This window comes from Arachis hypogaea, chromosome 14, assembly GCF_003086295.3.
Source record: "Arachis hypogaea cultivar Tifrunner chromosome 14, arahy.Tifrunner.gnm2.J5K5, whole genome shotgun sequence".
Lineage (NCBI taxonomy): Eukaryota > Viridiplantae > Streptophyta > Magnoliopsida > Fabales > Fabaceae > Arachis > Arachis hypogaea.
Window position 1 is genome coordinate 6,821,066 of NC_092049.1, and position 13,723 is coordinate 6,834,788.

The 13,723-nt window shown below is 32.1% G+C and overlaps 1 protein-coding gene across 1 annotated transcript; it reads left to right on the forward strand.

The window, feature by feature from the left end:
* The first annotated feature begins 3,216 nt into the window (after positions 1–3,216).
* Positions 3,217–4,630, forward strand: LOC112741261 (uncharacterized). Its single transcript, XM_025790157.3, has one exon. It carries the CDS (start codon positions 3,692–3,694, stop codon positions 4,391–4,393), a length of 702 nt encoding a protein of 233 aa, XP_025645942.1. The 5' UTR covers positions 3,217–3,691; the 3' UTR covers positions 4,394–4,630.
* Positions 4,631–13,723: the final 9,093 nt, after the last annotated feature.

Below are 13,723 nucleotides of genomic sequence, written 5' to 3' on the forward strand. Positions count from 1 at the left end.
GAATTTCGTAGGTAGAAGTGTAGAACGCAGATCCTTTCACAGTTCACCGTTTCAACGCAAATCCTTTCACAGTTTCACCCTTTCAACGCGTTCTCTGGTCAAGGTCTCAGCCTCTCATGGAGGAAAAGGTTAGATTTAGGGCTTGGAGGGCTTATAGGGCCAGCCCTGTTTTGCTTTTTTGTTGGCATGGCTTAATTAGGGTTGGGCTTACAAAATATCATTTTATAATTTTTAGGGCTGTGGGCTAAAATTTTTTTGGAGGGTTGAGGGCCAGCCCTAAGGTTTGGGCTAAATTGACACTTCTAGTGGTTCCTGAGATTCACGGTTTATACTAATTTAGTCCCTGACTTACCAATTGCACCATTTATGTCCCCGACTTTGTTAAAATTGCACTAAGGTTGTCCCTAGTCACATCTCTGGACAAATTAACTGCCGCCGGCAGTGACCTGGCACTGAAAAGCCACACTGGATGCCACGCTGGAGTGTCAATCTTGGCGCTAAAAATATGGATGGATGGAACGGCGTCGTTTCATGTATGTTTAGAAACAAAACCCAAATAACCCAAGTTCTGTGATCACTTCATCTTCCTCTTCCTCTTCTGGAAACCAAAATAATGCACCATGAAATCCTGAGTGCTGGCCACTGTATAGGGTTTGAAGGTTGAAAACGTTTGGCTCCGTGGAGTTTGCTGCCACTGTGATAGTGTTGTGCGGTCGTTGTTGGTGAAGGAAGGAGAAGCAGTTCATCGTGATCACACGAAGGTACATTTGAACTCGAAAAAAATAATGCTTTTCAACAAAAAGAATAGCATCAATGTCTGTGTTTGTTGAAAATTTGATTTTGGTTGATAAAAGTTGAAAGTTTTTTATTATCTGTTAGGGTTTTTTTGTGTAGTGGAGAAATTTTTTCCATGCTCTATTTTGAATGCAATCTTAGTTGGGTTGGTTGACGGGTGTTTCTGGTGTTTTATAAGTGGTTGAATGTCAATGTTTATTTTTGCATGTGTGAATCTGATTGTTTGGTTCCTCAATTTGGTTTTTTGCATAATGCAGATAGAGACTTTGATGGATATCATGTTCCATCATGGGGAACATTTAAAAAGGCATACTAAGAAAGGGTGTTCAAAGAAGAGATTGGATGAAGTAGTTGCTGCTGTTGCAGCTGCAAAGGCTGCTGCAGATAAAGCCAAATCAAATGCTGCTGCTTCTGCTTCTGAGGCTGGCCCTCCCCCTTAAACTGATGCTGCACCAGCTGATAAACCTACTGCTGTGGAGATTGACATATCACAACCAAACTACGAAAGATCACAGGTAATACACTTTTCCACGTTATAACATAACAAAAGTATAATTTTTTTTGTTATCTGGGCTCATGTGTTGAACTGTTTATCTGCTGTAGGACATAGCAGGACCTGCTGCACCTGCACCATCAAGGCCACAGAAGTTGCCCACCAAAAGGAGGAGCTCACCACCATCTCAATCCATTAGTGTGGATCCAATGCAAGGAGCCAGTGTGGCTACATCTTTTAGATTGCACAATTTTATGAAGCTTGTTCCAACTCCCGATTTCAAAGCACCAAGAAAAAAGAATAATTCATGACTTTGACATTAGGATGTTTAGGATAGTACTTTGTTGTTTTGTTAAAGGCAGTTAGTAGATAGTTGCTTTGTTTAGGACAATTGTCATAACTTTTGTATTGCCAGCCTTGATAACTATGTTGTGGCACTTCTTTTGTTCCTTTAATGTTTGCAACTCAAACAGGTTAATGTTTGCTACTCAAATATGTTTATCTTTGCTACTTTTGTAATTATGCATTATGCATTATGCTATTATGATGTCAGATGATCTGTAATTATTTCTCTTTATGATAACCAGTCAATCAAAAACAGGGCATATATCTCAAGATAAAAAACCACCTCTTACTTTCATTCATTCATGAACACATTACATACAACATTGTCAGAACTTCAAAGTCATAATTAATACAGCAACTACAGTGAAAAACACCATTATGCCTAAGAATTGTATCATAGATTTTTGGGTCCTCACTTCAGCTTCCAATTTTTCAATCTTCCAGGCTAAATTCACTCTCACTTGCTCATTGTCAACTGCAGTTGTATCTACTCTTCCTTCATGTTCCTCTTCTTCTTCTACATCATCAGCCCAGAGAAAAAATTCACACCATATTTTGCCCCTAGTCTGAATATGAGATATCATAAGAAGGAAAGAACAGAAAATCACAAATCAATTTTTCTTACCAAAAACTCACATTGTAATTTGGACAACCGAAGAAGAGCTTATTTGGGTTGGTAGTTGTTTCGGACCAACGAAGCACCGGCCGGCAGCCGCACCCACACCGCTCTAGTACCTGCGACGGTCTGGTTCGACTCCGCATTCTCGTCGTCGATCGTGTAGAACTTCCTTGATCCTGGCTCGTACACCCAATCATGGTTTTCGTTTCAGTTCAACGAGTAGGAACAACGAAGACAATGAAGAACGTTGTTGGGCAGAGAGAAGCAGATGAAGAGGGGTGACGAACTGACGATGCCATACTAAAAATTGAAATTAAAACTAGGTATAGGGACCACATTGGGTCAAACGGTTTCAATTGCCACTTCAGCTTGTTGTTATCTACGCCAGCGTGGCTTCTCAGCGCCAGGTCACTGCTGGCGGCAGTTAATTTGTCCGGAGATGTGGCTAGGGATGATCTTAGTACAATTTTAAGAAAATCGAGAACATAAATAGTACAATTAATAAGTTAAAAATTAAATTGGTGTAAATCGTGAATTTCAGGTACCACTTTAGAGTTTAACTCTATTGAAATGTGAGATTGGACCTTTGGAGAATGTAGGAAAAGAATATATAAACTCAAAATGATTATCGGTATAAAAGAAGTATGAAATAAAGAAGTTGATTTAATATAATGTTTGGTTACAATTAGAAAAAAACAAAAGTGTAAGCAATAGAAGTAAGATATAAACCTAATGAGTGACACCAGCGGAAGAGCCATTTGGCCAACCCTTGATTGTCGTGCCGGCTTTAACGGCTTTTGAGTTTGACCTGTCTCTAAGGCCGGCACACACAACCGCAGCAACCAGCAACTCTGCATAAAGCCATTAATTATGTTTTTAAAAAATGAACAACCAACACAACACATGATTTCACTATTTCAGTGTGGTAAAGATGTGAAAATTCATCTCTACTCTTATAGTTAAAAATGTATCAAGTCAAAGATGTTTGTATTTCTATTTTGAAATAGTCTACCAATACAATAATATAATTATGCTTCATTTTGAATTCATAATTGCTAATCTCTTCCTACAAGAAGAGTTAAAATAATATGGTGCGTCCAGCCGTGCACTCACTCAAAGTCTCAAACTCCAAGACTTTTTCATAAATAACAAAAATTAAAAGAAGTAAAGAAACCCGTTCCTCATTTCTTCTATTTTGTCCTCCTCTACTCTAATCTCGTTTACTTCATTTCACTTCTGAAATCGCGCACGCTTTTTCTCTTCTTCTTTTCCACTCACTGATTCACAATTTTAAATGCTCGCTTGAATTTCAAGCTCCTCACGAGAACCCTGTGTCTATTGAACTCGATCAACAAACTACTCTTCTTCAAATGCCTCCTTCAAGAACGCTTTCTTTCTTCTTCTTGTAGCCTCCTACCCCTTGCCAGCCGCGTCCAATAATGAGTCAACTCGGCGATATTCTTCAGACGGAGCCAAGGACGATTCTCGGATTGTTGACGGAGCAAATGGACGCCGCCGCCGATGGACCGCCGCGCACCAGGACCAGGCGCACCTTCAAGGACCGTTTAGGATTCATCGGCATCGGCTGTTGCGGTGCCACGTGGCGATTCCGTTCTGAGTCCATAACGGTCAGGCACGAAGACCAAGAACAACAGCAACAGCCACAGCAACAGCATCAACAGCACCAACCGCTTCTTCTTGAATCGAATCAGGCTCGAGATCCGAACCGTTTTGGACCTGACTGCGTGTCTCCGACTCCTGCCAGTTCCGGTATGAACCTTGCGGCGGCGTTAGCGGCTGAGCGGCAGCTCCGGGGGCCGCCGCAGGAGGCGGAGGGAGGTGAGAGAAGAGGTGTGCCGTGGAGGGTGTCGCTGATGAGGCTGCTGGAGGAGACCGACGGCGGCGATGCAGAGGTTAGTTCGGCGGCGAAGACATCGGATGAAGATAAGATAAGTGGAAGTGGTGGTGGTGGTGTGGGAAATGATTGGGTGTGCTGCGTGTGCATGGGGAGGAAGAAAGGCGCGGCGTTCATACCATGTGGTCACACTTTTTGCAGGGTTTGTTCAAGGGAGCTGTGGCTCAACCGAGGCTCTTGTCCCCTTTGCAATCGTTCCATTCTCGAGATTCTCGACATTTTCTGAAAAAGATAAAGATAATCATCTTGTTTCATATTTCATCATTCACCATACTCTATACTAGTTTCTTCTTTCATCACAATTATTAGCTTCTTCTTTTTCTTTTTCTTTTTCTTTTACTTCTTAATTAATTGTAACTGGTAAACCATTTGATACTTCACGTGTAATACGGCTACTGCTATATGAGCCTCTCTTCATGTGTAATGCGTTGCCTCTCAAATTGTTTTTTCTCTTCTTTCTGTATATACTATATCCACTGTGACAGCAAACTTGATGTGGCTCCACACAATTTAATTAGTTTTCTTGTATTTTTGTAAAAATAAAATAGTATTTCAGTCAATTGTTTCCAAATCAAACTGTTACATTATGTATACTTTATTGAATGCTACTACTATGCTACAAAAGTATTTAATTCAAGGGAAAATAATGATGCCTCAATTATTGGGATCATTCTATATATGAAAGGTCATGCTAGGGGAAACTAATTTTGTAACATAGTGGAAAAATAAGAATGAGAAGGTGACTAATTTATTTAATTATTATTACTGTACTAACCCTTTTCAACGTCTGAATATTAAAAATGCAATTTGTTTTCGAAATTCTGTTTATATGCCATGGTTGGTGCAGAAAATGTGTTGATGGCAGATACAAGTGATGTTGATGATTCGGAAATAAAACGTGTCGTTATGTTACAAATGTCAACATTTGTAGCAATTGGCATAGTATTCTGAACACAATAGTCAACAAAAACGTGGATCGCGTAGCATCGGTAGAAGGAGAAGACGTCAGAGTTAGTTGTTTTGGCCTTTTGGGGTGAGTTTTAGCATGAGCCTCACATAACAGCTTATATAGATAATTCTTAAAATATGGGGTCATTGCCTAAATAATGGAAATGCTATAGGTGTAAGGTTTAAATCATATTAGTTAAATTTTTGGTCGTCGAGATATATATATGCATGAACAATAGTAAATTTGTTTCTCAAAATATAGTTCGCCCATTTAAAGATCTGTTGTTGACCAATGGATTGCTACATGTAATAAATGAGATTCAAATTCCCGATACTTACTTAAACGGACGAGTGAGCTGACTACTCAATCAACCTAAGATGGTTAATAATTTATCTTATTGTTCTAAAAATCGGTTCAAATCGACCGGTCGAACTGTAAACAAATGAAAAATACGGTTCGAACAAAAGATACCATCGGAAGTTTGAAAAACAAGTGTTGAATCGTCGAACCGGCCGAAAATAGGTCGACACTGAACTATAAACTAGCCGATTTTTTGAATTTTTTCAAAAATGGCGTCGTTTTCATTGTGAAATCCTAACCATTACCCAACCCTCTACTCCACAGTCCACAAACACGCAGCTCCCAATCCCAACTCTCCCTCGAACTTTTTCAGTTCTCCTTCCTCTCATTATCATCGAAGTCACCGGCGCAACTTCCGTCCAACCAATGTTGTTGGAGCTTCGAAAATTGAAACCACAGTCACCGGTCTAGCCTCCACCAGCTATGTTCCACCGCGTCAACCACTGCCTTACCAACCACTGTCCCCGCCAACTCTGATGTGTTCTAGCTTTTAGCCCTAGGTATGCGTGTTGGTTGCTGCTCGTCATCCGTGGTTGTTCTGCTCGATTCTGCCTCTCAGTCTTACTCGATTCTCGTCTCAGTCACACTGCTGGCAATGCCTGGCATCTCGTGGTTCGCCTGTCTCGTCGCCAGCAGCAGAAGCAACTCGTGGGGTTGTCTCTTGTTTTGTCGCCTTCCGTGGGGTGGTTGCCGACTCACCGTCGACCGTTGGTGAGTCCCTGCACCGTCACTTCCAATTCTCTCTTTTCCGAACTTTCCTTCTCTCTGTATTTTTGCATGTTACTGAATTGCTAATCAATAAATTTGTCTTATTGCTGTAAATTGGACTATAACTAGATTTTGTTAAATTTGTAGTTTCTTGAATTTACATTGCCTATATTATTGATTCGCTGTTCTTTCGGTACTTTTTTTATTGTTAATCATTGTGATGAATTTTGTTAAAACCGAGTTGAAAACTGTTAATCTTTCTTCATTTTTCATTGTTCTAACTTCTGTTATTATTAAACAACTTGCAAACTTAGAAGAAGCAATTTAGTATTATGGTTGATTTGAATTTGTTGAGGAAGATTCAAAATTTATTGTCCCTTTCTTGGGTTGAATAAATTTTGTTAAAATTAAAAGATTGTATCTGAGCAATTGCAACATGTATTATTATTATTATTACACACAGCAATTAATTCAACATTGTCATTACATTCTGATGAATGTATCTTTGTTGTAAAGAAGAAACATTGTCTAGCTTTTAACATTGTCATTCTTAGTTAGTTAATTATGTTTAGATTGTGACTGTGTTGATGATTTATTGATTTGCTACAGATAATAGTATCAATCAAAAATATTTGCTGATAATAATATATTTGTGGATAATAATTTGGTTGCTAATTCTCTTGTTTTGAATAATCCTACAAATTCTAATTCTCCTAATTCTAACCGTAGTCAGTCACAAGTTTTATGTTATTTTGAATAATTTGTCATTTCATATTTGAATATTTTTGTTGTTATTTAATTTTTGAATTTGTACTTTTATAAGAATATAAGACTTTGGTTGATGATATTTCATGTAATGCTTTAAATTTAGAAGATATTTTAAGGTTTATGTTAGACTATAATTATGTTTTATGATGTTTATTTATAATTTATTTATTATTTTATTATAAAAAAAATTTTTGGTTGAACTACAGTTTGATCAGTTGACCCAATAAACCAATAAACCAATAAACTAATAAACTAGTTAGTGACTAGACTGGTTTGATGATCGGTTCAGTTTTTAGAATCTTAATTTTTTTTTTCTTGGGCATAACCTTGCTTATTAATCTTACAGTCGTTTTGGTCCAAGGTGCATCTCTTTTTCTTTTCTGGGCTGAAGGTGAACTTCTTTTTTTCTTGGGCTGAAGGTGCACTTCTGTTGAGGCTACAATATCAATTACTAAGAGATGGGCCTTAGCCTTATGGCCACAAACTATTTCTTTTTCTCCTGTTTTTGGGGGAAACTACTTCTTTTCTTTGTAGGGCAGGAAACTAAACACTGGGCCAACAGTACATAACAGTAAAAGAAATATTGACCTCGAAATAGTTTGATTTGGATCCAAAAGGAGGAACATACAAAATAACAAAATCAACTTTTACCAAAAACAATCAACTTTGATCTCTCAAATACCAATAACAAAAAACCTTATAATGGTAATGCAACAATCCCCGTGTTCATTTTTTATAAATGGTTCCATTTGACATTCATCAAATGAAAGTTATATGCACTACTTTTGTATACATCTCTCTTGTATATATTTTATTTTTAGTATTACAAATAATTAATAAGAAGTGGGAGAAGATAACTTTTTTTTACACCATAAAAAAGCTGTAAAAGAAAAGTGAATTTAAAAAATTACGCAAATATCATTTCTCTCCACAAAAACAGTGACTCAGGGATTGCAATATGGACAACTTGACCCCTAATGTGTATATGATCTACATTAAGATGACGTGAACAATCCAGTCCAAAAAAAATGACAAAAAATATGTTCAAATTAATCTATTGAAGTAACTAACTTTTCCCCATGGTTCAAAATAAACTTTGAAAGTTGTAGGAAATTAATAGCTAGCAATCCATCGGGCAGGAACACATGGAGAGAGAAACATAAGAAGATAAGCATGTTAGCATGGAGGAGCATACGATTCCCCTGGTTGAGTTCTAGAGGAGTAAGTTTCCCGTTTGGTGTCAAGGAATGAATGTTTTCGAACGTGGAAGCTTTCCACTATTTTAATTATATTATCTTTCGAGTTAATGGCCTCTATCTTCTCATTATTAGCTTTCATGCATGTTATATCGGTGTATCTAAACACGTGTGAAACATTGAAAGTCTTTTTGGCTCCTTCCAATTATGCGAGGTCTTTTTCCTCCACTATTTTTCTGTATACTTTCTCTTTTTAGTATTTAAAATAAGAATTTAATTTTAATGTACTATTGAAAATGTAAAATATATTTTTTGTACGGTGTAAGATTTTAAATTTTAAATTTTAAGTATAAATTCTAATTCTAAATCTTAAATCTTTCTAAAATATCAGGGTTAAATTTTTTTATAATTTAATAAAATAATTTATGCTAACTAATTAAAAATTAATTACATATACTTATTCTAACTTTTAATAACTATGGATTTTGACTTTCAACAAGCGAAGAAGGGTGCGAGAGAAAGCAACTAGCTGCTAAGTATAGGGTGTGTTTGGTTTATTTTCTATTTTTATTTTTAATTAAAAAATATGAGGTAAATTTTAGAAAATAAAATATTTTTATTTTTATTTTTTTTATAAAATTCTAAAAATAAAAAATAAAAACGCAAAATAAATGATTCACTATGGTGGTTTAATCATTGATGGCGCTTGTTGATATCCATTTGCATCATTGGTTACACATATGGAGATATTTTCATCTCAAGATAATAGAATAATTGAAATGTAAACATATGTTATAGCAATTAATTTAATTAAATATATTAAGTCATATAATAGTATTTGAATATCATCGTTTGGAGTTATTGCACCATTTACCAACTAAATCAAAGATACGATTTGGTCTGAGGATTATCTGAGACATTGATTTGAACTTGAAACGTGAGGTTCAAATTCTTTTGTATGGCAGCGTCCGACTTGTTGATATCGAAGTGCCGTCTGTCCGAATTTCTCGTGAGAAGGTGGGAGTGGTACCTACAAGAGACGACGATATTTAAGTTAACAAGAGTTTTAGGCAGATTTTTAGTGTATTTAGATTTAAGTATACCTAAAAGTGTCAGTGTATTTATAAGTGATAAGTCAATAACCACAGTTAAAGTAATTCCCTTATTGATGATAAATAACCGCCCTTTTATCAAGATCTCTCCTTTCCACTAGAAGTCGGTGAGAGATATTAAGAATTAGTTATGACTTTTTCAAAAGAGAATTATAACGTTTTGTCCGACCTCTCAAAAAATCGGTTTCGTAATAGTTATCTTTTGAACTTTCATCTACTTTTGAGACCTAACTTATATTTTGAAGCTGATATAAACACAACTTAACTAAATAAAATTGCATATTTTACTTAAAAGTTGAAAGTTGTTGTAGGACCGGGATAGGTATAATCCAATAATATTATATGAATAATCCTTGATGGAAGAAACATAAATTTGTTTAGGTAAAAACAAATCTTGATTGATATACATGGATACTGAAGATGTACTCAAGGAAAATCTATAATGCTAATGTTAGATTTGTTTAGAACTAATGGGAATCACTTTGATCATGTCACTGTTTTAATGATTCAAAGTTGGAAAATATAAAATTTCTTCCTCCTCTACATGTTCCAAAAGAATAATCTTTTCTTTAGCTTATTGGGTTTAAATATGTATCCAGTGGTCATTATTCTACATGACCAATGGAACTACTCTTCAAAACTTTACAAATATATTCGATTCTCTTTTGATATATATTGATTTGCACGTATATGTATATATAAAAAAATATTATATATATTAAAATTAACTATAAAAATCAGTTACTATATATTTATATATAATTATATATATTATTTAATTTATTTTAAATATATATTTTATATCAATGTTTAATTTTAATAATTAATTTTAATGAGTACATAACATAGATGTATTTCTGTGGAACTCTACAAAACTTCAGAAATTTGTACGATTTTGAATGCATGTCACCCTCTCAAAATATGAATATATTCTAGCTAGTGATGAATTATTGAAAAAGCACATACATATTGTACTTAACATACAGCTAACAACATATAGGTTCCAAAAGAGATGCGCATGTTTCCGTTTGGAATAATAATTGAGAAAGAATTTAGTGTCATTTATAGGAGTGATGCATATTAGAATATCTTTCGAACAGTAATAATAATATTTATATTGATGAGTCTCTGTCACGAAAAGATATTCACACTGTTCAAATTGTAGCTCGACAATATACTGTTTGACAACTTTATTATTTGCTAAGCATCCGTAATAATTTACGCTATTATTTATTTAATAAATATCTTTATATATATAATGTAATTATTAATTTATTTTTTTATTTATTAAATATATGTAAAATTAATAAAAATAAAATTACTTGAGATAATAAATTATTTATAACTTAATTAAAAAATTTTGGGTTCAAATTTTAAAAATAATAAATCTTTATGAATATAATAAATGATATTTAAAAAAAAAGTTGCGAACTAACTGACCCTCTCGTGTGTGTGTGTATATATATATACTATAATAAATGATAAACCAATAATACTCTATTTTTATTAATATAATAGTATAAATTGAGTTAATATTTATATAGATTTTTGAAATTGTACTAATATTTAATTTTAATTTAATTTTAAAAATTTTAATTTATTTAATTTGATTCCTTAATTTAATATACATGATTCACATTAGTTGTTATCTATATTTCCATTACAAAATCCTTAACAGCATATTTAAAGTAACAATTTAAATTTTTCACTTTAATTTATTTTTTAAAAATAATTTTTTTTTTTAAATTCTTGAGTGAAATTAGGATGCTTTTAAAAACTGTGAGAGTAAATTGAAATAAAAAAAAATCATTTGCCAAATTAAATAGTTATTTAGATAATCTAGTATTAATAGATATATATTAGTTTTTAGTTTATCTTAATACACCGTCAACAGTTGTATGACAAAAATAAGTTCAGAAATTAATGTAAATAATAAATACTAAGTTGAAAAATTAAATTGAATAAATTAAAAATTTAAGAATTAAATTAAGACCCACAAAATAATTTTAGAGTACAATTTAAATATTAATTAACTTGTGTAAACAGTAAACAAAATCAATTCCGTAAAAAATTATGGTAGCTACATCGAAACTTGAGTGAGCTGATCAGAAATATTCGCATTATTCCACAAAATGGTTTTAAAGTTACCCCTTTAGTTTGTAGGTGGATTCTCTTTAATATTAAGATGATGATTATTGAGACTAGAAATTTACCTTTTTCTACAATAAAAATAAAGAAGTGTATATATGCTTCCGTTTAAAATATAAAATATTATAAAAGATTCCATTTTTCTTAGGACATTATAGTTGAAGTCACAAATCATAACTGGGAAAAAGAAAAAGGAAGAGGAAGCATGGAAATAAAAGGCTCAAATGGGTTCCACAAAGGTTTGTCAGCTTGTGAGAGATGAACAGCATATCATGTGCAGTTGGTATTTAACTAGAATGTTCATCTTCAACTATATATTGGAACCAACACTGCCTATCCACTCACGATACAAAAACAACAATCATATTTAAATTTAAAGTTTTACATTATTTAAGCTTTAGGCATTATTATTTTGTATTGTAAGACTTATAATAATACTGGTGCTTATATAAGATGACTGACTATGATGTCGATATTATTAAAATTTGATTCCAAAATCTAGGTTCATGTATATATTATTTTATTATAAAACACAAAAATAAGATTTCAAAAGAAAATATAGTGTATGCTGTAGTATTCTCATCACAGATATAATTATTCAGGTATTTTTTTATCGGTTTAAATTTTAAAAAATAATATTATAATATAGTATATTAAAATTTCTATAATTAAAAAATTAAAAAGTTTGATTTTTTTTAGATCTCAAAAAAAAAAGAAACAAACTAAAAGAAAAAAAAAATCTATACAAAAGGTTAAACAATTTTAAAAAAAATTATTTAAAAAAAATATGTTATATATATATATATATATTTAAATTTTTGAAAAAAAGGATCTAAGTATTTATAATATATTATTGGTGTCTAAAACTAGCTGGGTTAAAATAGGATCCGAAGAAATAGTTTAACAATATTGAGTTGAAAAAAATGCTATATTTAGAGTAAATCCTAAACACAAGTTCAAATTGCAGGAAAAAAAAATTTAAATGATGAATAGCATTTGGGAACTAAAGTGTCCGTGTTAATTAAGTTGGATTGATTTAGTGGTTAACTCATTATTTCGTTTAAATAACTGTCGAGAGTTTAAATTCTACTTTGTGTATGTAGTAATCTATTGGCTCAGCGATAAACCCTTAAATAGAACTCAATACCGCGATAAATTAGGGTGTGTTTGGTTTTGCACTAAAAAAGAAAGAAATGCGTTCGAATCTCTTGAACACTTCATTTGTATGTTTGGCAACTTTTTTATCATGTGAACGTAGAAATGATTCTACTCTTCAACTCCCGTTTATCAAAAGCTATGAATTCTTGCTTTTGCGTTCACTTTTTTACATTGGACTCAACAAATTTTGTATGTACCAATTATATTCTTGATTATTCATATATTTATTATTTGTTTTATAATATTTTTAATATTCTCTCATGCATATTATTATTTTCTATTTATATAATTTTTTTTACTATTATTGATATTTTTTGTATGAATATTTTTTTTGTTTTGTATTATAATTTTATTAATCCTATTAGAACAAAAAATACTCAGAGTACTAAAAACATATTAAAATTTATTTAAATATTTAAAATAAAATTATAAAATAACATAAAATAATTATTTAAATTTATATCATTTTTTATAATTTTTCGTCTAAGAGTAATTTTAAATAATATAATTTAAATAATATTTAATTTTTTATAATATATTTTAAATGAAAATTACCAAACATAATTCACGTTAATATCAACTCACTTTTAATTAAAATTAATTATGCAAACTTAATTTTATACAAACTTTTATTTACAAATGATAATTTATTGAAAGATACGTAAAAAACTAAAAAAAAGTATCCCACATTATGAGAATTCCTTCAAGTCAGATATTTAATTTGTTGATTCCCTGATCGTCGTTGTTTTCACGATTACAGCACTACATTTATCTGTCAATATAATTATCATTGGTATCAACAGCAATCAGATAAGCAGGAACAAATTCATGGAATTGCGAACAAGAAACAAATTAGTGCGTGCAACATATATACATATAAATACCCCACATCATAATACTGAGATAATATATGTTGCCTATTATTTTGTCCCCCTACTTGCCACATGTGGTGTGTTCTCTCTCCATTAAGCAAATTATATAATAACTAATTTTAAAAAAACAAAAACTTTTTTATAGGATTGGTTACTATATTTGATTATATTAAAATAAGAAATTAAATTTTGATTTTAAAAATACGAAATCACCCTTTTGAGTTGATTAAAAATATAATTTTAGAATGATTAAAATTATTTTTATATAATTAATTAAGATTCTTT

Coding starts and splice junctions, on each gene's coding strand:
- LOC112741261 (XM_025790157.3), top strand. CDS start 3,692: ATGAGTCAACTCGGCGATATTCTTCAGACGGAGCCAAGGACGATTCTC.